General features: G+C 37.4%; 3 protein-coding genes across 3 annotated transcripts; 2 read left to right on the top strand and 1 right to left on the bottom strand.

Moving 5' to 3' along the window:
• The first annotated feature begins 991 nt into the window (after positions 1-991).
• Positions 992-6281, top strand: LOC121889864 (protein c-ets-1-B-like). Its single transcript, XM_042402088.1, has 7 exons — positions 992-1010; positions 1735-1863; positions 1988-2191; positions 3278-3475; positions 4164-4388; positions 4478-4596; positions 5914-6281. Exons 1-7 carry the CDS (start codon positions 992-994, stop codon positions 6124-6126), a joined length of 1107 nt encoding a protein of 368 aa, XP_042258022.1. The 3' UTR covers positions 6127-6281.
• Positions 6282-14863: 8582 nt separating this feature from the next.
• Positions 14864-17970, bottom strand: zgc:112271 (uncharacterized protein LOC553698 homolog). The gene is made up of 4 exons (XM_042402394.1): positions 17922-17970; positions 17605-17669; positions 16837-16934; positions 14864-15124 (listed from the first exon to the last, which is right to left on the bottom strand). Exons 2-4 carry the CDS (start codon positions 17665-17667, stop codon positions 15025-15027), a joined length of 261 nt encoding a protein of 86 aa, XP_042258328.1. The 5' UTR covers positions 17668-17669; positions 17922-17970; the 3' UTR covers positions 14864-15024.
• A 91-nt stretch (positions 17971-18061) lies between these two features.
• slx1b (SLX1 homolog B, structure-specific endonuclease subunit) lies at positions 18062-23388 on the top strand. The gene is made up of 5 exons (XM_042402392.1): positions 18062-18710; positions 19434-19485; positions 20285-20602; positions 20716-20931; positions 23031-23388. Exons 1-5 carry the CDS (start codon positions 18538-18540, stop codon positions 23058-23060), a joined length of 789 nt encoding a protein of 262 aa, XP_042258326.1. The 5' UTR covers positions 18062-18537; the 3' UTR covers positions 23061-23388.
• The last annotated feature ends 450 nt before the right edge of the window (positions 23389-23838 follow it).

The following is a 23838-nucleotide window of genomic DNA, read 5'->3' on the forward strand; positions in this document are numbered from 1 at the left end:
ATGTGTGAGGCAAAATCAGGCTTGACTTAAACATTGCTTTCCTAACTTTGTAAAACAAATGTAACAAATAAATACATAGATATAAATTTACTGAACTGCTATTTATTAAAATAATGGTATCCTTTACCAGTCTGGCCCATTGTCACTGTTCACCGATCCAGCTATTTGAGTCAGTATCGGACCGATATCTATAACCGTATCGGTGCATCTCTAAATTAAACACAAATGTGTTGAATAATATGCATCATGTGAGCACAATATCAAGTTAGTGTGGATTCCATATTCCATACTTAGGTCACATGATAACAACTAAACCATCTGCATTACCAACTGAATAAATTCAATCATAGATGGAATTTATTCAGCGACCGAAAGCTCAAAAAACTGTATTTATCAAATTTCAAAAACATTGATATATGATCCAGTTAGGCATTAATACAGCATCATTATCAGTTTAGTTGATATTGTGCTTTAGTGGTGCAGATTGCCCCACAAAATCAGTCAATTATTACAAACCTGGGGCATTTGGGGCCCCTGAGGGTCTGGAGTTGCCCGCTGTGCCTGCTCACTAATCCAGCCTTGCAGGAAATAAACACAAAAGCATGAATTAATTTCTCAGCTCTTTCAAATGATAGAATATGTCTGATCTGATAAATAAATAAATTCTTACTTGAGAAATTATCATTGCAGAAGTTCCTTATATATGGAAATAAATAATGCACATAAATCAAATGTGAATTGTACAGTATATTCTTTTGCTCATGTACACACTGTTTGTAAAGTCAAGTCTAACATGATCTGGTAATTCAATGATTCCATGCTGAGCCTCAAACGTGTTCCCCCTGCCCCTCCCACTCCCACATGATTGACAGATGTCCGTCAGAACCCGTCCACTCCTCCCCTCCCATCTATCATATTAAAAGCCAAATTCACCCTTTAGTGGTCTCAGTTTCCTCCACCTGATCCGCCAAGACCTTACTCACACACTGGGATGGACTGCAGTACTTACGGTAAGACGACTCTTAGTGTGTTAGTTAGTATTAGTTATAAGCAGATATAAGGACAATTCACTAGTATTAATGATTCATAACAGTATAATAAAGCTGTAATCATATTACACATTTTAACAAATCCTCACTGTGATACTATTTACTATAAAGTATAGCAGTTATCAATAAGAAATCTCATAGTACCTATCTACAAAAAATATGCACAATTTGAAATATTAATTGTCTCGGTAATATTAAAACTGTAACAAGAGATGTGCACCACGAATGTCTTTACAAATACTGTTTTTTTTGTTTTTGTTTTTGTTTTAAAGAACAGAGCGATATGCAAATGTACGCAAATTTTATAAAATTGCAGGAAACTACATATGTATATATATGAACAATGTGTGTCAGATAAAAGATGAGATGAGTTACAAGTGAGCAAAAAACATACAGAAGTGCTGCTACACACCAATCACATTAAAGAATGCTTCATATGTTAGACATATATGATTACAACTGTTATATTATACTGTCAGTTATCCATCATCTGTTTATACATTAGTCTTCACAGGAAGTCAACAACTGCATAAATAAACACTTAAAAATGCCAATATATCTGTTTTTAATTTGCAGTTTTAAATGCTAAACAGGAAATGTTTGTAATGATTTTCTATATAATCTAAAGATTTATGATACAGTGCAAGTTTAAATGAATTATCACATATTTGATTGATATTTATAGCTGTCACAGAGCTGGACACCTTGGAGGTTCCTCCTCTCACCCCAACTAGTAAGGAGGTCCTCAGCCAGGCGGTGAGGGCCAGTTTCTCTGGCTTCACACAGGAGAGGGTCAGTCAGCACTTTCCACAAGGTACAACCTGAGCCACCTGCAGAATACTTTAGTCTTCAATAAAGAAGTGAAAGCTTCTATTAAGAGAGATTGAGAGTGCTTGGTACATTAAGAGTTGTAGACTGATGCATATTTGCATATCTAGATCCTACCTTGTGGTCTGAGTGGGAGGTGAACCACTGGCTGGAATGGTGTCAGACTGAGTTTGGTCTTCACTGCCTGGGTTCAGACCTGAAGGGCCTGCAGGGTAGTGAGCTGTGTGGCCTGAACCGAGAGGCTTTCCTGGGCCTGATGTCTGACTGCACTGCTGGAGAGATCCTGTGGGAACATCTGGAGATCATGAGAAGAGGTAAAGTAAGAAATAAAAGCCCTGAGGCACCACAAACTCACTCTTTCAATACCAGATTTTTGCATGAATTATAATTTACAACTGTTTTTTTCAATATGAGTCTTTAGGTCATCAAAGCCTAATATCACAATTTTCTAAAAATTACATAAAATACAGTAGCCATATACAAATGATGTTCATAAATTTACTTCCATAGTGTGGGGAGATTTGACAGATTTTTAAAAGAGTGGTCAAAATTGAAGAGCTGAGGCTGAGACATCCTGACTTTTTTCCCATTATGGGTTAAACTCAAAAACTACCAGATCCTACAATCCCCATAATGCAACTCAGTTGCATATTTTTATTAGACCCTCCCTACCTGGTAAATGCGCACATCTTTCAAACTCCACACCTCCAGTAACACAGGCTTTCTGTCATAAATTTGAAAGCTGAGATCACCTTGATGACATCACTAGGGTTATTTTTTTCAAACCTGCTCCAGAGTCACAGAAGATATTGCACTAGTGTTTTTACAGACTGAGTGGTATTTATAGACTATGTATGAAGGAAATCTTTTTTTTAAAAAGTCATTTTCTTTTAACATTCAACTCACATCAACATGAACATACACATAGAACTGAATGATATAATTCAAAAACTACATCTGAATATATTGCCATATCTATAACCATAAATGTAACAATAAAAATATCTATTGATACATCTGTAAAATTACAGTGATATTCAGACTATTATTAAAAACTGTGGTAAGAGTACATTTATGCTGGTAATTTGATCAATTCATTTTAATGTGCATCACTGAGTTTAGCTGCTCCGCTACATCTCTGCTGGTCTGCCTTGGAGAGATGTTTGTGTCTTTCATTTTTGTCAAACTTCTTGTCATTTGAATTTGATTCTCCAGACAATGAATATGACTGCAGTTCTGCATTGCCCACAGTACCATCTTACTGCCAGCCTCTAATCAACAAAGGTAATAATGTCTGTTTCTTCTCCAGCCTACCACTTTCTCATGTAAATGACCACATTGTCTGTTGTTATAATATTATCCTCATAAAGTTAACAGTTCTATTGTCTATGTTCCCCCAGAGAACCACTCAGACTATGTTCAGGAGCATTCAGTCAAGCATGGCTACCATGTTCAGTATCATCCCACTGAGAGGACAGACCTCCATACTCTGGAACCTGTGACTCTACAACATCAAGACTACTATCTAGTCAAAACAGAAGACCCCAGCAGGAACATGGCCTCCGTCCCTCTGCTGCAGGAAGCAGGAGGAAATGGAGGTGAGAGGATTATGCTCAAAACAGAGTTTATACATGTTAAAGTTACACACAAGACACATTACTGTGGTGACTGAAGGCATCATTCTGCTTTGGTCTAGAACTTGTTACTGTTTGGTGTGAGTCATGTTTCAGGAGATAAATGACATTTCTGCCACCACATCAATTCAATGGAAGTGAGTGGAATTTTTTTAAAGTAAAATTAGATCTGAAAACAGAATAGCGGTATTTTGTTCCAGAAACAATGTCCTCAACAGTTTTCATTGGGACTACAAAGAAATAGCTTGTAGTGACAAACTCACAGAATTAGTTTTGCCTCTTTAGCTAATTGTTTTGGTTTTACGACCCTCAAAGCCATGTTTTATTGGTCTCTTTTTTAGCTGTTTTCAGTGAAAAAGCTCTAATAACCTGCTCAGCAACAAAAGGCAGACAGACATAGCTTGCAACTAGCTGGTGTACATAGTGGAGCATTTAGCAGCTTAAGACAGATATAATTCTTGGGAGTTGGTGGAGACCAAAACATTGTGAAAAGAAGAGTGAATATTGCTAAATACTAAAGCTGCTCTGTGTTTGCTGGATGTAAATATAGGCAACAGTGCTAACATATTTACCATAGCTAGCCCCCAATAAATAAATAAATAAATAAGTACACCTGCCTTATTCCCGTGTCTCTACTGTTCTGTACTTCCAGAGACAGACTCAGAAGTGGAGATGTCTCACAGTGACGATTCCGACATTGTGAGCTCTAAATCGTGGACTGGTCCACTCCATCATATAGAGCCAGTGATGGAAGAGACCATGTCACTGGATGTTTTCACTTTACCACAACCACACAGAAGCTTCAAAGAATATGTAGGAAACAAGACAGACCTAAGCAGAGCTGTGATACCAGCAGCCATCCTCGCCGGTTACACTGGTGAGTTTTTACATCGCACATGGTTTCGTGTCAGCTTAAGATGAATCCAGCAGGTGTTCAAGCTGATTCTTCTCATCATGTTTCAATAGGAAGTGGTCCCATTCAGCTGTGGCAGTTTCTACTGGAGCTCCTGACAGATCGCAGCTGTCAGTCATTTATAAGCTGGACAGGAGATGGGTGGGAGTTCAAGCTGACGGACCCTGATGAGGTAAATCAGATGCCTGTTGGTTTGAGCAATATGGGATGTAAAATACATTTTGGGAAATATATTTGTTGTCCATTGCACTCACAGACAAGATCACTTTCAGATAGCTGTAGGCCTTATTTAGCCTAGCTTAGCACTGCTGGAGAAATTAACATAACTTTTAGCTCAATTCCTTTAATGCCAAAGTTTTGTTTTTTGTTTTGTTCATTATATTTAGTTTATTTAACATATGAAAATATTAACTGCTGGTTTAGCGACAGAAGTTAGCTATTTCTTCAACAACTGCTGGACACTGACTACATCGCAAAAGTCCTGTCCTCGTAGTGAGGTTGTCAGGTTTGAACACTGCTAGCTAGCAAGAAAAAACATGAGTGAACCTGCGTTGGCGTTGTTAGAAGATGTAGGCTATGTATCTTTTAAGCTAGGCTAACATTTTCCTCTGTTTTCAGTCTTTGTTCACATGTACCTGGCCTACCAGCATGTGTCACATCCAACAAAATCCCAAATTATTTGATTAATACTTTACATTAATACATTCTCAGGAGTTGGTGGAGACCAAAACAGAGCGAAAAGGAGAGTGAATATTGTGGAATCATGATGATATGATGATCCAAATTATGTCCAGAGTCCAAATTAATTATTAAAACCAAACTTATAATTAATAATAATAAAAAAAATAAGATAGAAAAAAATATGTAACAGCAAAATAAGTTGTTTTCACGTGAAAAGTTTGGTCTGATGTAATACACAACAGTGGAACACAGCTCATTGCTTTGAACATAATTTTGATTACTTTTTATATGAGTTGCAGACATTTTCTATATTGTGATATAGTATATATCAATATAGGAAAATATCCCTATTAATATTGTGATATTAACATGATTTCAACCTTATCACCCAGCCCTACCACTAATAATAATATTAATAATAATAATGATGTTAAAATGACAAGGACTGCAATGATTATTTCCACTAGAGATTAATATGCTGATAATTTTCTCAATTAATCACTTAGTCTATGAAATGTTAAATGTGAAATTTGCTTTTTTTTGTCTGACTAACTGTTCAAAAACTAAAGATACCCAATTTATATTGAATATGACAAATAAAAGCAGAAAATCATCACATTTAAGAAACTGAAACCAGAGAGTATTTGGCACTTTTGCTTGAAAAATAAGTGAAACACTGAATTAAGTAGGAAAATAGCTGAAGATTAATTATTTATAATATCAAATCAAAACCAATTCAAAAGACACCCAGTCAAGCAATGATCCAACGCTACTGTCCTCTGGAGTTAAGGTGTAGCTTTGTCTCCAGGTAGCCCTGCTGTGGGGTCAGAGAAAGAACAAACCCAAGATGAACTATGAGAAGCTGAGCCGCGGTCTGCGCTACTACTACGACAAGAACATCATCCGCAAGACAGCTGGCAAACGCTACGTCTACCGTTTTGTCTGCAACCTGCAAGGCCTGCTGGGATATGAGCCCAGGGAGCTGCATGCCATGTTGGACATCAGTAATAAGAGCCACTAACTGTCACATCTTGCCTGGACTTTGGGTTTTTTGGTCTTATGTTGTGTTCCGTGGGGTCTCCTGGTTTTGCACGTCTGTTCAGTCCCTCGGTTCATAAGGGTTTTCTTGTGTGATTTGGGTGGTGGGTTTTAGAGGACTGCGGCACTGGTTTGTTTGGTTGTGTGCTTGGGTTTGTGTTTTTGTGGTTGGTTTTGGATGGGTTAGTGTAGATGGCATTGAGTTTGTTTTCTGGGTTTTTGTTCTGTTTCCCTTGTGTGTTCATGTACTCCTCCACACCTGCCCTGCATTTGGACTCGTTAGCCCTGCCCTGCTGTCTTCCCCACACCTGCCCTGTGTTAGCCTCGTCAGCCCTGCCCCGCTCCCTGTGTGTCCTCAGCCTATCAGCTCCCTGTATGTTCATTCCCCTCTCGAGTTCTCCACCCATCTCCCCACCTGCACCTCATCTCCTTGTTAGTTCAGTTTCTTTAAGTTCTGGTTTTCTGTTCAGTCCTTGTTGGATCGTTTTATGTTGTTTCTTCTGCTAGTTCTGTTCAGCTCTGTTTGCCTGTCCATGACCATCCACAATTAAAGGAGTTTTTCATCATATCTGCATTCTGGCCTCTGCGTTTGGGTCCACTCCTGCTTCCCCGAGTCTGACAACTAACGACCTCAACACACACTGGCAAAAAGGAGCAAAGAGACTTTTTGATATGGGACCCTTTTACATTTTTAAAAATGACTTATGGATCTCTGCTATCTCTCTGCTAATGTCAGTTCTGAGTCTTAAAAGGTGACATGTAGCACTTTAACTTGTTGTGACTGTCAAACAATAAAACTCACAGCAAAGTCATTTATGTAATTTATTCCTCTGTGCATACGTGAGACTGATGGGTTGGATTGTCAATATAATATACATATGATATTGACGTTTTGTAAAAAAAATTAACCATAATTGTTGGCTGTCTGTTTTCTTGTGATAGGCCATTTACTACAAGCCATGTAGACAGGACTACATTACAAATCAAACTATAGTGTTAGTTTGAAATTAGCTAGGCATGGCTGGTGCACTAATCAATAGAAATGACGTGTCCCAGGTCAAGGGAAGCAATGCCAGGAACGGACGTCTTTCATTTTTTGCAAGGGAAGACTGGCTCGCTACCGCTAGCTACTACTTGTAGCTTTTCCTGCACTGGCTTAAGCTAGCAGGAAGAGGTGGAGCTAGGTGATGTTTCATCTCGCTGGGCTGATTTTTATATCTCGTGAATGTGGTCATGTTGTACATTTTGCATTTATACCTGGTTGAGACCTGATCACAATTCAACCAGACCACATTTGGAGGCGGTCTGGCAGCTAAGAACAACAGATCACTGTCCAGTGGTTGTACTAGAAGCTCCCACTGTGAATATGTGGCACACTATTGACTTTCAGCTGAAAAAAGATCCAAATAATTCCTTTCAGAGAGAAGCTCAGTGGATAGGATGGTAAAAGATCTTATGTTAAGACAGGGATCTAGCTTATAAGAGAATCCCTGCCAGGAGGTGTTTTAACAGAGATCAGCTGGTGACTGGACAAATGGAACCTAATTGATGTATTCACTCTTGCTCACTGAACTCTTTCTGCCTTTCACTTCACTACATTCAGTATGTGAAGTAGGCTGTGTGTGGGGGACTGGAATAGTCAGCTCAAGCGGTCTAATTTAACATCTCCGATACCACACAAGGCTTGTCTGTGAAGATTCTCAGTCATCCAGATCACACAAGGCTTGTTAATTGATTTATTGCCTTCTAATTTCTAATCCAGCAGGGGGGTTCTGCTCCCGTGGATTTAAGAATGACTCCCTTAAGTCTGACCATGTTTTGTCTCCAGACCTGGATAATCTTCATATAAATGCGCAAAAGAAATTATTTATTGAGGTTATGGAGATTCAAAATAGAATGCAATTTAATTTCTTGGGAAATAGGCAAGGGGTCAAAAATACTCCTAAGCTTCTAATGTTATGTATGGATTGTTCAGTAAGGAATTGTTTGGTTTAACAAGTCCTCTGCTGAATAAAAAAAAATCAACATCAAAAGCATTCCATTGTTCTGTAAAAAAAAAATAAAAAAAATTGAAAGGTGGGGTACAAAGTGTAATGATTGTATGTGTGTACTGATATATTGGGACTCGTATTTGTAAAACATTCCTTGAGCCAAGAAAAGCGATTTAAAAAATCTGTGACGTCATCACAAGCAGGCCAAGTGGGAACTTGCAGGTGGGGCCAATGGGAGAAACACTACTTCACATATTCGTGGGCCACACAACGCGGAAGCAAACACGTTAGCTAGAAACTTTTTTTGGCGTATGTGCCAGCAATTCTTATAGGACTGAACAGGCGCCATTTTTAGTGTGGTGCCCAGCTCTTATCATATATCCATTGGTTGGCACCATCTTTTCCGTTTGGAGCCAGGACGTTCTGAATAAGGAGTGCAGGGTGTTGCCCTTCATGGTCTGGAAACACGCCCTCAAACCTAAGCTAACAGTAGCTTACTGGGACCACCAAGCACTGCACACTTGGGCTAACATTAGCTACCTTAGTTAAACTATGCTAAGTATGAGGCAGGTATCGTTAACAAGTAACGTTAAACTTAGTAAAATATTGTGAGAACAGTCCGACTCAGTGTGAATCCCGGAGCTGGGGAAAGCTACTATAAGTCTTCAAATCTTATTAATAGAGCAATCATTTCCAAAAAGACCACCAGCACAGTTATAAGAGAGCCTGAATTTAGCGATTGAGACCATAATGACTCATTGAAAAAATGATTGACTTCATATTTCTAGAGAGAAGTTGATGTTTTTTGAATGGGAGTCAGTTGGAGCATATAGTAGCCGTCAGTGGCACTTTAATGTACTTCCTCATCAACTTTAGCTACAAGCCATGGTAGTTGCCGCTTGGTTTTGGCAAAAGTGGAGCCAGACTTAACCTTTTTGCTGGACGACCATGCGTTTTTTTGCTGGATTCCTCTATGTTGGCACCCTTGCTGCGCTGTGGTTCAAATGAATGAGGGATCTGCAGTTTTTCACACAAAGTTAGAGTCAGTCTTTCTGCCATCATAGCTTCCTCCAGACTGCATCACACTGCTTCCTATGTCTTTTTCCAAGAACTGTGTAGCTTTTGTTTGTCTTTGTAGTCTCAGTGTGACAAATTGTACAAATAGGGAAAATGAGTCACACCGTCAAAGGCATTCATACATTGTACACACAATAAGTGACAGAAGTAGTTGTGTGAGAAATAAAAAAACGAGAGCTTGAGAGACAAGTTTAAACCCTTTTACTTTCACACCTCCACACACCTGGCCAATCACTGGTGGACTGTCGGTTTTGGAGAGTTACAGAAGCTGTTGAACACAGCCCTCCCAACTGACTGCATAGCACAGTCTTCATCAGCAGATGGAGTGTTTTAAATTGTAATAGAATATGTCTTATTTTTGCCAAAATATGGCTAAATAGACTGTTTCTAAGTTGCTCTGTCGCCCTCTTTTAAGCTCCACTTGCAAGATTTTGGTCACAATATGACTGAAAAAAAGGATATCACATTGAACGTGGCATTATGAAGACTATCACATGTGTTCTCTAAAATAAGAATTTAAAAACTGACATTTGAAAAGTTTGTATCCTGATGTGAAAGCTAAACAGAGTAGAGAACCTTGAATAAGTTTCCATGATTGTTTTTCGTGTCTTCTTTTGTTACTCACAGCTCTCATGGGGAAACCACTGTGGTATAAATAACAAGGTTGATGTCATATACTCATAAGCTCCAGCCCTGAAAACAGAAGTGCACTGCTCTAAACTCAACACAAACACACAAACAGCTATGTAGACAAGACACACACTCTCCCCCATGTCGGCTCTACCATTAGCAGGCTTTGGGAGGGTAAGTGGTGGAAATAATCCCCACACACTCGACACTGTTTCTGTCACCTGTTCACTGAGGGAGAAAATCAAATGAGCATTCAGCCACCTCTGTTCAAAAGCAGATTTTTATTTTCACGTTGTATATCTGGGCATGTAAATGATATGTTGAAATCTAACTCACCACAATGATGCTTTATGTACATGACTGACTGTAAGGTAAAGGTAAATCAAGTGAAACATGTTTTCTTCTACATTTGGACCAAAATCGTCATCCCAGTTTCATCAAATGTGATATATTTCTTTCATCCTTTTCATGAAAATATCTTTTTAATCTCAGTTGTTATATTTAACAATTCTAGTGCTCAGTTAAATACTTGACAACTGTCCTACGCTTCTTTGTTTACTGAAATTTCACTGACAAACTGTTGTTTGTTGTGTTCACTTTTTGTGAACACAACAACATTTGTGTGTAAAATGTTTGACCTAATTCTGTTATGAGACAAAAATTTAATTGAGTTTAAACTTTTATCCTTTTAAAGTAAAACAATCTGGTGTTGTAATTGTTGATTGAATTTATTTAAAGGTGCATTGTGTAGAATTTAGTGGCATCTGGAGGAACAGACTTGGCAGAAATGTAATATAATATTCATAAGTATATTTTAATTAGTGTATAATCACCTAAAAATAAGAATTGTTGTGTATTTGTTACCTTAGAATGAGCCCTTTATATCTGCATAGGGAACGGGTTCTCTTCCACGGAGCCCGCCATGCTGCACCGCCATGTTTCTACAGTAGCCCAGAATGGACAAACCAAACACTAGCTCTAGAGAGGGCCTTTCGCATTTTTTGCAAGTTTTGCAGCCACCATAGGTTATCCAACACACTTGGAAGGTGAGGGGAAAGGGTATTCATTTGATTGCAATCTGCAATCTCACCACTAGATGCCACTAAATCCTACACACTTTTAGGTGTTCTGCATTAGTTCTTGTCTTGTTTTCTTATTACTATTCAGTGCTGTTCCCAACACTGTGCAATTTGATGAGTGAGAAATAACAACACACAGCACATGAATACAAAGTTGATCATTTTAAAAATGCCAAACATTAAGTTTCTCTCAGAGTTTGGTAAAAGCTGCTGTAAAATCCTCCGAAAAGCATTTAGAGCAACAGTGGACAGTAAAGTTCTCCACTACAGCACCATAACATGACAAAAGTCTCTTGATATAACAAGAATGTGATATTTTTCATGTTTCAACATATGACATTTGATATATTTCATACCATTACTGTTTAAACAAGACTCTTTTCTCATCATTTAATAAAGAAATATTCTCATTTTAATTTATTTGATTTAATGCTACTTATTTTATTTGTTACGGGCCATGTACTCCATGTATTGTAGCTTACACAGTTAGCTAAAAGCTAATTTTCATGACATACTGACTTATCTCAGTAAAACAAGAAGCTGTTTTGGGGTGTCTTGGTGGCATGGTGGTTATAACCTGAGTCAGAGCTGCTTGTTTTTTAATTCAGTTTTTTGTGATCATAATTGTATTATTTCAGATAGATCTTATTGTGGTTTGCTCCAAGACTGTGATATTGTCACACAGGCTCTATATTGGGTGGATGCTGCCTTTACATTATAGGATATTTTGAGTTTGAAAGTGTGCAGTGATTTTATTGGCTCCTTGTCAAAGTGGGTCTGAACAGACATAAGTACCTTAAAGATTCCATGAGGAACCTTACCACCTGCTCAGACTCCAGATAACTGCTACAATGAGCTCCTGAACACTTACTGTACAATATATTATTGTTATACTCCAGCATAAAGAGCATAAAAACACAACACTTTTATAAAACAGAAGTAAAATCCAGTTTAAAAAAGTTTTTAACCTCAGAATAATTCCTGTATATAGTGTCAGTTTTGGTGTCCAGTGTTTTATGGAAGTGGTCACCCAGATATTTATACATGTCTGTCTCTACATCAGTTTCATTAACACTGACAGGTCTCCTCTTCTTGGTGAAGAATCATTTTTATTATTTACCATTAAATTGAATCATTACAAAATACTATTAGTAAAAACGATGGACTGCTGATAGCTTCGGGTCAAGAATATCAGTATCTGCGTTAAATGGCCTCAATCAACGGAAAACCAGTGAAATGTTAAAAGATGTAAACAGTCAGAGGGAAAATCAATCTGAAAGGTTTCCAGTTCCATAGTCCATTTAGACTGGAATATATGTTTATTAATGGTTTAGTTGCACAAATACAAGTCAAATGGATTTCAGCTGGAAAACACACTGGAAACACAGTCATGCTCAGCTGCAAGCTTAATGCTCTGTAAAATGCAGATGCCATGAAAACACAAGGAATTATTGACTCTCTGACACACACACACACACACACGATCATGTTCAGTATATTGAACGACTTCTGAAGGATTTTAAGGATTATAGTGACTATTGAGACTATTAAATCTAGTCATTTTTCATGTCATTATGTACTGTAATTTTAAAAATGTGTATATTGTATGTTTTCAAAACAAAATAACCATATTTGTACATTATGGTTATATGTAGTTATGTAAAACATCCTACTTCCACTTATACTTGTAAAATTATAATAAAAAAATGAAAGTCCCCCTCCACTCAAAAAATGTGTTTTATTTATTGTTACTTGACTGTGCAGAATGACACCTTTTTTTTTTTTTTACATATAAAATAATCAGAAGAGAATGTCTATTTTTGGCTGATATAAATGGAATACCTGACAAATAAAGTTCTTCATTAAATTGCAAAAACGCAAAGTCCAATTTATTGGATTCCATCTAATATATTTTTAAAAAGCAGCAACATTTCCTGCAATACAACAGAAAATGTGAAGCGATTGTTATTACAATATAAACAGTAAAGAAAAATCTCAAATTTACAGCATATGGCATACATGGCATATTTATCACCCAACCTTGGTTCAATAATATTCTGCAGTCTGTAAATGTTACCTCCAAACATGAAGGATGAACTGCTGCTATGTGTTGACCTAAAAGTAGTTGAATTTAAATGTAATAACTCTAAATACTGTGATCAGCCTATAAAATGTCCACTGATGTAGGACCTGACTATCATATTGCTGAACTTACCTGTCAATATTAATTTACTTTTGAAATCCTCTACTCTAAAAACACTGATAAATATACACATAATTCTGTACAGCTAAGACTCAGAGAATGACCAGTAAGTGGAGGCAGGTCTGATATCAGCAGTGTCTCAGGTGGCGGAGCCCTAAAAAGAGCTGCAGACTGATCAAAGCACACAGGCAGGAGGTCTGCCTGCTCTGAATGTCTTATGGAGACCTCTGTTAACACACACACACACAATATACATGTGCACCAGATACACTATATTGACCTTTTACAACCCCAAGAGGCTGCAGTGTTCATGACTATAGATGCTTAGTTTAAGTTCAAGTTCATTTGTCATTTTGGCTGTAAAAAATAAAGTTCACATGAAATATTGTTGGTTTAGAACCAGAGGAGAAAACTGACAAAACAAAACATGAAACATCTACAGTGTATGGCTGCATCCAAACAAAAAAATCTGAGCCCAGTATACGTCACTGCCACAGCCTTACTAGCAGTGGAGATAAAATGTACATCAGGTCATCAAAACAGTTCATCCTGTTGGAGCTGACTGTGCTCAGCAAATTTCATGGAAACCTGACCAATCAGTTTTATGACCGGTCATCATGGACCAAAGTGTTGGTTAAGGAGAATTTTTTTTTAGCAATGCTAGCTGCATGGCTTTACAGATGATGATGTCAGTCAGTTTGTCCACCACTTTGGTTCAGACTGAAATATCTCAACAACTACTAGCTGTTTGTTGCTATGACATTTTGTACAGACACTGATGTTCCGCAGAGGATGAATCCTGCTGACTTTGGTGATCCTGACTTTTCCTCCAGTGCCACAGTGAGGTTGAGGTTTGTGGCTCTGAGTGAACTATTACATGGTTTGCCATGAAACTGACAACAGATAGTCCAGAGGATACATTCCAACCATTTTGGTGACACTCTGACTTTTCCTCTAGTGTTTCCTCTGTGTTTTGGCTTGACTTTTTTGTTTGTTTTGTTGTAAAAGTGGTGATAGCACTGGTGATGTCATCTCAGAAATTTAGTGCCTATAATGGTCTAAATCAGTGGTTCCCAACCTTTTTGGCTTGTGACCCCTTCAAATGGGGTAATGTGTACTTGTGACCGCCTATCACAGGTGGAAATAAGTTGAGAGCATTCCAAGTGGTTTTTCCTTGTTCCCTGTTGATTTCAAGAAGGGTCGGGCAATATGTCAATATAAATCAACAGACAATATAAATGTTTAAATCGTCAGATATTTCAGCATGCTGTTGATATAGTGGTATCTAATCCTTTAATATGTGTGAGTGTGTCAGGCAGTAGGCAGTGTTGTAAATCTATGAGCAGGACTGTTTAATATTGGATTTTTATGATTCTTGCATCAGTGTGATGATATACTTAATTTGCTGAATGATCCCAACTAGGCATTCAATCTGATTATTCTATCCATAAAGTTTATAAATGGATTTTTCCAGAAAAATGTACTATGTAACATCAATATCACAATATAACATTACACATACTGTGATTGAAAATGTTATTCATATTACTGAACACTAATTTGAAGGACATTAAGAAGCCTGGATTATCCAGTATTTTACAAGAAAAAAAAGTAAAATTAAGAAAAGCAATGAAAATAATAATGGTCTAAATCAGGACAAGCTAAAACAATGTTTTTTCAAAGACTTGGGCTAGTTGATAGATTATTACTTTACAGGAAACAACCAATAAAGACAAAATATAGCATCAATGTGTTTTATTGCCACCGGAACATTCCATTGCATTTATATCCATATTACAGAAATGAAACACATGCATGTGTCTGCGGTCTACATATCAGAGAAGTGTAAGGCTTGTTTTATAGCAGAAATTCTACACTGATGTGAGGGTGATGTGTGTGTGTCACTGTGACTTCTGTTTCTCCCACTGTTCTGGTGTGAGGGTCTTCTGTTCAAACGCATGGATCTGTTTCAGCTCCTCGGCTAAGCACGAATTCACCATCCTGACAAAACACAACACACAGGTTAGGAGTTTATACATGTACAGTAGTCAAAGCCATGTTTTACATTTGATGAGCAATTTATGAAAAATTCTTTTTTTTGTTCATTTGCAGCCAGGAAAACCACACAACAAATGTTACTTAGACTTCAGGTTAGCTGAGTTTCCATCCAATTATATGCACATTTGAACAGTATTTCCAGAAAATAGACAAAAGACATTTTGAATGAATGCATGGATGGACATGCACCTGGTTCATTGTTTTGGTTTTGTTTCAGGTTTTTAAAAAAATTATTTTTACCTTTATTTTGATACCAAACAGTAGAGAAATTAGGAAACAGAGAGGAGGGATAATATGCAAACAGGATGCTCATGTACTTTATTAAACTTATTTTCAATGAAATTTAAGTGAAACATGTATTACATTAATCTGAGAAGAAGAAAACAACATTTATTATCTCTGTGTATTTAACAAGAAGACTTAGACCAAGCTGACGGGGCTCAAGCTACCACTGAGGACAGTGACGTCAGGTCCTTGATAATATTTCAGGGAATTTGGTGGTTATTCAACGATTACAAGCATATAACATGTTGGGGTTTTTAAGACTGATTCAGATCATTTTTAGACTGAATATTTTTTTAATTTTACGTTTGACACATTTTAAAATAAATGGGATTTAAATGTTAAATGTTGTTTATCTACATATGCCATGGGTAGAAAAAACAACATTTAGACCATAGTGTTGTGAAATGAACTATACAGAAAATATAATTGAACATTTACATGAATAAATACAATGTGAAATGTAGGTTTTTTTTTGTTTTTTTTTAATATACAGAAAATTTCATAAAGTTTGGTTGGTGGCTTGGTTGGGGTTCTGCTAGGGGAATTGTAAGACTTCCTGACCTCAGTGTCTCTAAAACCCTGCTAGTTTAAAGTGTTGCAGAAATGTTAAAGGGCCAGTGTGTAAGATTTTTAGTGGCACCTAGCAGTGAGATTGCAGATTGCAACCAACTGAATACCCCTCCCCCTCCACCTCCAAGTATGTAGGAGAACCTATGGTGTCCATGAAACTCAAAAAACACAAAAGGCCCTCTCTAGAGTCAGTGTTTGGTTTGTCCGTTCTGGGCTACTGTAGAAACATGATAGGCTGCGTGGAAAAGGACCCACTCCCTATGTAGATATAAAGGGCTACCTGGTTCTTATTTTCAGGTGATTATACACTAATTAAAACATACTTATGAATATTAAATTCCATTTCTGCCAAGTCCGTTCCGCTAGATGCCACTAAATCCTACACACTGCACCTTTAATGGGTCCAATTTCATCAGATTGCTTTCTTGACTTTCACATAAAAGTGACTGAGGCACTTATTCAGACATGAAACCAACATGTAAAATTGCTGTCACATTTACAAAATGAAGTGAATGTCTGAAAGGAGCTTAGCTGAGGTACTCGACACCTCACCTGTCAATCAAACAATGTTAAGTGTGCTTGAAAAAGGAAGAATTGGCTGACTGGTGTATATTTTGTCAGTCACAACAACTTCACTTCTGTCCATCACCACAGAGATAAATGGGCTTCAGGTATGGTGAAAAATCAAAACATTACATTTTTATAGTGGTGGTAATGTTGGCCCTGTACTTTGAACTAAATTGGAACCAAAGACCTGAGTACAAACCACACTGTAAACATGCATTATCTGACAGTAATACCTGTGTCTCTGTAACAGTGGTTTGCCCTCAAACTGGGGTGATACCACCAGGACTTTGTAGCTAGCAGCACATCTGTTGGGTGATGTATCCTCCACTTCCTGGAGAAGGCAAGATAAAGGTTGGTACCATCCAGCGTCAAAGGTTAATCAGCAAAAATCCAAGAGATACACAACTCATTCACATTCTGCTGGTTCTGAATCGTATGTGATGATGTACTCTATCTTGTTCCTGCCTGAGTGAACCTTCTAACTAACAGTCAATCATTATTGTCACCTACATTGTTATAGAAGCAATGTTCTGCCTTGTTTGATTAGCTGGGGGCCTGCTTTCTCAGAGCTAAACCAGACTTCAATGAAAAAATGTTATTTTTAGTGCTGCGTTAATTATCAGCCGTAGAACTACTATATTGACAAACAGCACATCCAACATCAGTTCTGCTTACACGTCATGAAACTGCACAAACACAAATAGGAATTGTACTTTTATATATTAACATTTATAACCAGACTCTTCTAACGCACCACTGTAGCTAACACAGGGGTTGCACCGTGGAGGCGGGAGCGAAAGTTAAATCATTTCTTAGTGAATTACGTGTGTGCCGAATTGTTATAAATATGAAATAATGATATCATCTCTAAGTTGTGATGAACTATGTTCGTACTTTAGCAGATACGTGATGTAATGATAAAAACTGGGTTTTTGAATGGGGTTTAGCGCATGTGTCTGCTGGGTTAGGAGAACATATGCAAATAACAACCAGAAACCTACCACGTGCACTGCCGCGAGCTCCTTGACAAGTTTATCCCGGATGTGATCAGCTGTTATAGCCATGTCTGTATGAACAATGATTAAGCTAATAAATCAGGCTGTTAGAGAGATTAAAGTTCAATTGTCATATAACGTTATATCTTCATGTGTCTGCTCAGACAGACTGACACCGGAAGTAATCTATTCTGCATTCAAGTTTAAATATTAATTTTCATCCAATACACAGCTGCAGCACAGCTGTGAGCCGCTGTTTTAATTTAGAAATATATTATTACTACAAAGTGAACATAGAAGTAATGTTTGAACAGCGTTCTTACTGAATTCAGTCACCGTGTGTGAAGTGGTCCTCGGCCGAATAAATATCCAATCACATAGCGGTACTGAAAGCTATGGCCAATCAGATCCAGTGAGTAGAAACGATGGGCGGGGTATATTTTTTGAAGTAGCGAATCATAATATTAGGGGTTCTCACCGAAAGACGAACTAAATGTTTATAGTGATTAATGAAACAAAAGTATATTTATTTTTCAACTCTCAGTTTAAGATACGGTGCTGTCAAACGTTTGCTATTCATGTAGTTAGTTTTTATTAGCAGCCCTGCGAGACACAGTGCGTCTTTTGAACATTATTTGTAATCAGGCAACTTGGTGAACTACTAATACAGATTGTTTGTACGCTTAACATGAATAAAATTAAACATAACATTTGTAGTAACTCGAAAGTCCGCGACTGTAAAACGTAATTACATTAAATGGTGATATAGCCACGAGAATGGCAATATTACCGCAATTTAATTGTCGGATATGTTACTTTGATTCAATACTTTTTGTTTATTCCGCACACACGCTAGTTATCTGATATTTTACAGTTTGTGCTTTTAGCGGCCGTTCGAAAATCAGCTTAACAGTAAACCTGCTGTTAGTTTCCTCTACAATGGTAGTAGAGGTGGAGAGCTTCTTTGGTGTGTACATGCTGTACTGCATCAACCCGAAATTCAAAGGCTGCATCTACATTGGCTTCACTGTGAACCCCGAGCGCAGGATCGGACAGCACAACGCCGGACGGCACCGCGGAGGAGCCAAGAGGACCAGCGGCAGAGGACCGTGGTATGAATACTGCACTGAACTACATATCTATACTGCACTGTACTGCATATCTATCCTGCACTGTACTACATATCTATACTGCACTGTACTACATGATCACATGATCATACTGCACTGTAAAACATATATATAGGTACTGCACTGTACTACATGTCTATACTGCACTGTACTACATGATCATACTGCATTGTACTATATGATCATACTGCACTGTACTACATATCTATACTGCACTGTACTACATGATCACATGATCATACTGCACTGTACTATATGATCATACTGCACTGAACTACATATACATACTGCACTATACTACATATCTATACTGCACTGAACTACATTTCTATACTGCACTGTACTATATGATCACACTGCACTGTACTACATATCTATACTTCACTGTACTACATGATCATATTGCACTACACTATATATCGGCACTGCACTGTACTACATACTCATACTGCACTACACTACATATCTATATCCACTGTACCACATGATCATACTGCACTGTACTACATATCTATACTGCACTACATGATCTATACTATACTGTACTACATGATCACTCTGTATTACATGATTTATACTGTCCTACATCTGTGTAATCTGGTATGAATACTGCATTGTACTACATGATCATTCTGTACTACATGATCTACTACATCTGTGTAATCACATAGTGATATTCTGATTATATTCCTTTGTCTTGTTCAGGGAGATGGTCCTCATTATACACGGCTTTCCCTCTGATATTGCTGCCCTGAGGGTAAGTAAGATTTTGATATGACTAATATTGAATGTCAATATATTCTAATCATGTTTAAAGATATATAACAGTAAACTGTACTGTGTCATAGTCATCATTTGGACTCATTATCTATATTTATAATAGGGCTTTAACTAACAATTATTTTCATCATCAAATAATCTGTCGATTATTTTCTCGATTAATCGATTAGTTATTTGTTCTATAAAATGTCATAAAATGGTGAAAAATGTCAATCACTGTTTCCTCAAGCCCAACATGCAACCTTAGATGTCTTGTTTTGTCCTGACCAACAGTCCACAACCCAAAGATATTCACTTTACTGTCACAGAGGACTAAAGAAACCAGAAAATCTTCACATTTAAGAAGCTGGAATCAGATAAATTGGACATTTTTTCTTTAAAAAAATGACACCAAACAATTAATTAATGATAAAAAAAAAAATAGTTGACAGTTCAATAGTTGGCAACCAATTGATTAGCTCTATGCGTTGCAGTTCTCTCCATCATTTCAAATATTGACCTGGAAATGTTCAAAATACGTCCCCTTTAAAATAAAAAAGTAAGAGTGTTAAAGAAACCTATCAAATGTCTAATGCCAAGCAGGTGTAGTTGTACTGTATGTTTTATGTCATTAGTTATGTCAGTTTTTAGTCAGATATTCCTTAAATATTCATTTGCTCCATGAAAACTGGGCAATTCATTCCATTATTTTCATTATAAATTGCTCTTAAATCCAATCCCAGTACATGACTTTGCTTTAAGCCATGAATAATTCTGTCATTGTATTTCTCTGTCAGTTTGAGTGGGCGTGGCAGCATCCTCACTCCTCCAAGCGTCTCTCCCACGTCTCTCGGCGCTCCAGAAAGGAGTCGAGCCTGCAGTTCCACTGGCGCGTCGTATCCAACATGCTGCGGGCGGCGCCGTGGAACAGGCTGCCGCTGACGGCCCGCTGGCTCAAGCAGGAATACAGGATGGACTTCGAGCCCAGTCTGCAGCCTCCTCTGCACATCCCCATCGCATTTGGGAGCGTGAGAGCCAAGAAGAAGCTGCCGTTGCAGTCTTCTGGGGAGGAGGAGGAGACATCCAGGTGCTTCCTCTGCAGAGGTCTGGTCAAGGTAAAATCTCTTTACATATACAGTATAAGCACCCGGTGTTAACATGTGATCTGTATCTGGGTTTGTTATCACAGGTTTTTGGCATTTACAACTCAAATCCTTGTTTTCCTCAGGTGTCGGAGAAGCTGAGCTGTTTCCACCCGTCCTGTGGGATGAGCAGTCATGTGATCTGCCTATCTAAGCATTTCCTGAAGTCAGAGCCATCCCACCTCCTGCCTGTGGAGGGCCAGTGTCCAGCCTGTCGTCGCTCAGTGCTGTGGGGGAGTCTCATCCGTCAGAAACACGGCTGTTTTGGAGACCTGGAGGAGTTCACACCGTCTGCATCTCAAGTAAGTTACAGGAGAGTTAGCTTTGTGTGTGTGTGTGTGTGTGCGTGTGTGTGTGTGGAGGACAGACAGATCTAATAGTTACTGTTCTTATTGGATATTGCCATGTCCCACTTCATTTTTGTTTACCTCATGATATGGACATGATGCAGTTTCACTTACATACAGTGTATCACTATATCTTGAAGACACTAATTCAAATAAATATGAGGAGTGAGTATAAAGCTTCTTTCAGACATGCACATTTGAATAAACACCTGAGACATTTTTAGCAAAAGTCATGACAAAAATCTTACTGAGTCAAAGCTGTAACATTTCTGTAACACTTAAAAGCTGTACAAATCATTCACAATAATAATCAGACCAGCACTCTATATGACAAAAAGCCAGACAGCAATGTTACATAATACATGTCTGAAAAGGGTTCAGTGTGTCAGTGCTGTATGGCTCAGGCATGGAAATGAACAGTGATTAAAGCAGCCTCAGCTATAGAGAAATCTGATTAGGGAAGTAGACAGGTAGTGGTGGCATCTCACCTCTAAATCTGCATATCACTGTAATGTATGTAAAAAATGTCACTTTTTGGGCAATTTAAGAAAGAAATCTGTCCAGGAAATCCAGCTGAATCAGTTCTATGTTTGTCTTGTGTGATAGTAAACTGAATATCTTTAGGTTTTGGACTGTTGGTGAAACAAAAGAAACAATTTGAAGTTGTTACCTTGGGTTTCAGGAAATTGTGATGGACGTTTTCTCTGTTAGCTTGGTGCTAGTGTCACATTTACTGACTGAAATTCCACTTTTATACTATTATGTGTTTCAGATTTGTATGAAATGATACTTCTGATTGCATCATGTCAATGATGTCAGGAAACTCACAGGTGTAGTTAATGACTGAGTGAGTGCCCGGCAGCTTCAGGGCTCTGCTATCGTGCTTGCTGGCTCACTGAGAACATAAATAGATCAGAGCCATCGTTAATGTTATTAATTACACCTGTGCTTTTTCTGCAATGATAAGTGAAAGTGTTCGCTGCACCAGTCGACATTTTAAACGACCAAATATCAGTGTGAGTTAAAAGCATAAAGCTAAACAGGAATGTTTGTACACGAACTGATGGTGAAGACAAAGATGATGCACAACTCATGTACTGTATATTATAGGACTTATACTCACAGCCATACACATATGCCCAAAATGAAATCTATTATAATAAATTTATGATTATTTAACAGAATAGTTGTCATTGGCTATCTTCAATGGCAGAGTTGATGTTTTTGAATGTTATGTGATGTTCAGAGGAAAGCTATATAAAACAAATGAAAATGAATATTGGTTTGATCTAAACTCATCCTTTCTGATCAGCAAATCCAGTTAAAATACACTGTTATTTTTTCCTCCAAAATAAATTTAATTGAAACAAATTTAAAGTTACTACAAGGAATTTTTACCTGGTTATGAAACAGTCTCATGATGCTTCTATATGACTTGCATAAGCAAATGAGACCATCAGCGAGACGCATTGTAGCATGAGGGAGTATAAAGATGCTACTAGGATGAGGGGGATCATGTTAAAGTAAAGTTAGACTTGTTGTCGGCTTCCCAACTCATTTTATAGAAAGATGAGTGATGTTTTAAGACATACTTGAAAAATGATGAACCTATCCTTTAAGTACAGGTGATGATCACTGTGTGCAATAGACAAATACTTAGTTATAAATACACTGGAACTGAATGGGCCTCCATACACTTTAATGCATTGTATCAGTTATAATAACTCACAAGCTGTACATGTCATCAGAAGGGAATTGATTTTTAATAACTCGTACCAGTTATCTACAAAAAAAATTCAAAATTTGAAATCTATAAATTGTCACTGTAAGAAGATGTGCACCAAGAGTGTCATTACAAATGTTTTTTTTAAGAACGGAGCATTAAATATGCAAATGTCATACAACTGCAGGAAACATTTGACATTTTCCTGTACAAAAGTTCATATTCAAACTATTTATTTTAATAATTGATTAAGCTAGAGGTTGTGACAGCAAGAGATTTCATATGTATAACAAGTTTATGCTTTACTAATTTGTCCTATTTTCTCCCACAGAGCCACTGGGCAGATGAACTGCAGATGTGAGGGAGTGAACTTATTATTTCCTTCTTAATGAACTGTGGAGCCACATGACGCTGTCATAGAGAATTATTTAGATTATGTGTAATTCCTTTTCAAACTGAACAGTAAGCTGTCTGTGTATATAATATATCTGTACAGGTCCAACATCTCTCAGGATCCACTGTAACCACTGGCTATGTTCCATTTTTATCTGATCATTATCATTATCATCTGATCATGAAGTATCTTTTTTTAACCATATGTATACGTGTTTAATGTATTGAATATTTGTGGGAAAAAACATTTTTTAATGCAGTTTGTGACAAATAAAACAAGAATGTTTTGTACTGTGTTTGAAGTGTATTTTTCTGTTAAGGTGATACTGTACAGCACTGATGGTTGAAACAAGGTCAGGTCCATTGAAAAGTTATGAACTGTGTGCCATTTCATACACTGAATGTAAAAATGATGTATAAGTTATGTAATTTGGGTAAATACTGATTCATCATTCGTGTTATTAGTTGCACCTGTGTTTATCCTGCTATGACTAGTTAAAAAGTTGCTGTGAAAGTACATTAGCTGGATATAATGTAACAAATGTTCCAATTTAGCAGATAATTTATATCACTAAAATGAATGCTTTTTGCTGGTCACACAGAAAGCTTGCAAATAAAAACTAATTTTATGACAGGATGCTATTATATAATTTTCAAATGTTTCATAAACTAAATCAAAAAATCAAAGATGAATCAGTAAAATAATCATTAATTGCAGGCCTTGTTGGGAGGTAAATGGAGTATGA

Source organism: Thunnus maccoyii, chromosome 22 (assembly GCF_910596095.1).
Source record: "Thunnus maccoyii chromosome 22, fThuMac1.1, whole genome shotgun sequence".
Taxonomy (NCBI): domain Eukaryota; kingdom Metazoa; phylum Chordata; class Actinopteri; order Scombriformes; family Scombridae; genus Thunnus; species Thunnus maccoyii.

Coding starts and splice junctions, on each gene's coding strand:
- slx1b (XM_042402392.1), top strand. CDS start 18,538: ATGGTAGTAGAGGTGGAGAGCTTCTTTGGTGTGTACATGCTGTACTGC. Junction 18,711..19,433: donor ACCAGCGGCAGAGGACCGTG/GTATGAATACTG, acceptor TGTCTTGTTCAG/GGAGATGGTCCTCATTATAC. Junction 19,486..20,284: donor CTGATATTGCTGCCCTGAGG/GTAAGTAAGATT, acceptor TTTCTCTGTCAG/TTTGAGTGGGCGTGGCAGCA.
- zgc:112271 (XM_042402394.1), bottom strand. CDS start 17,667: ATGGCTATAACAGCTGATCACATCCGGGATAAACTTGTCAAGGAGCTC. Junction 16,935..17,604: donor AGCTCGCGGCAGTGCACGTG/GTAGGTTTCTGG, acceptor TGCCTTCTCCAG/GAAGTGGAGGATACATCACC. Junction 15,125..16,836: donor CCACTGTTACAGAGACACAG/GTATTACTGTCA, acceptor GTGTTTTGTCAG/GATGGTGAATTCGTGCTTAG.
- LOC121889864 (XM_042402088.1), top strand. Junction 3,476..4,163: donor GGAAGCAGGAGGAAATGGAG/GTGAGAGGATTA, acceptor CTGTACTTCCAG/AGACAGACTCAGAAGTGGAG. Junction 4,597..5,913: donor AGCTGACGGACCCTGATGAG/GTAAATCAGATG, acceptor CTTTGTCTCCAG/GTAGCCCTGCTGTGGGGTCA.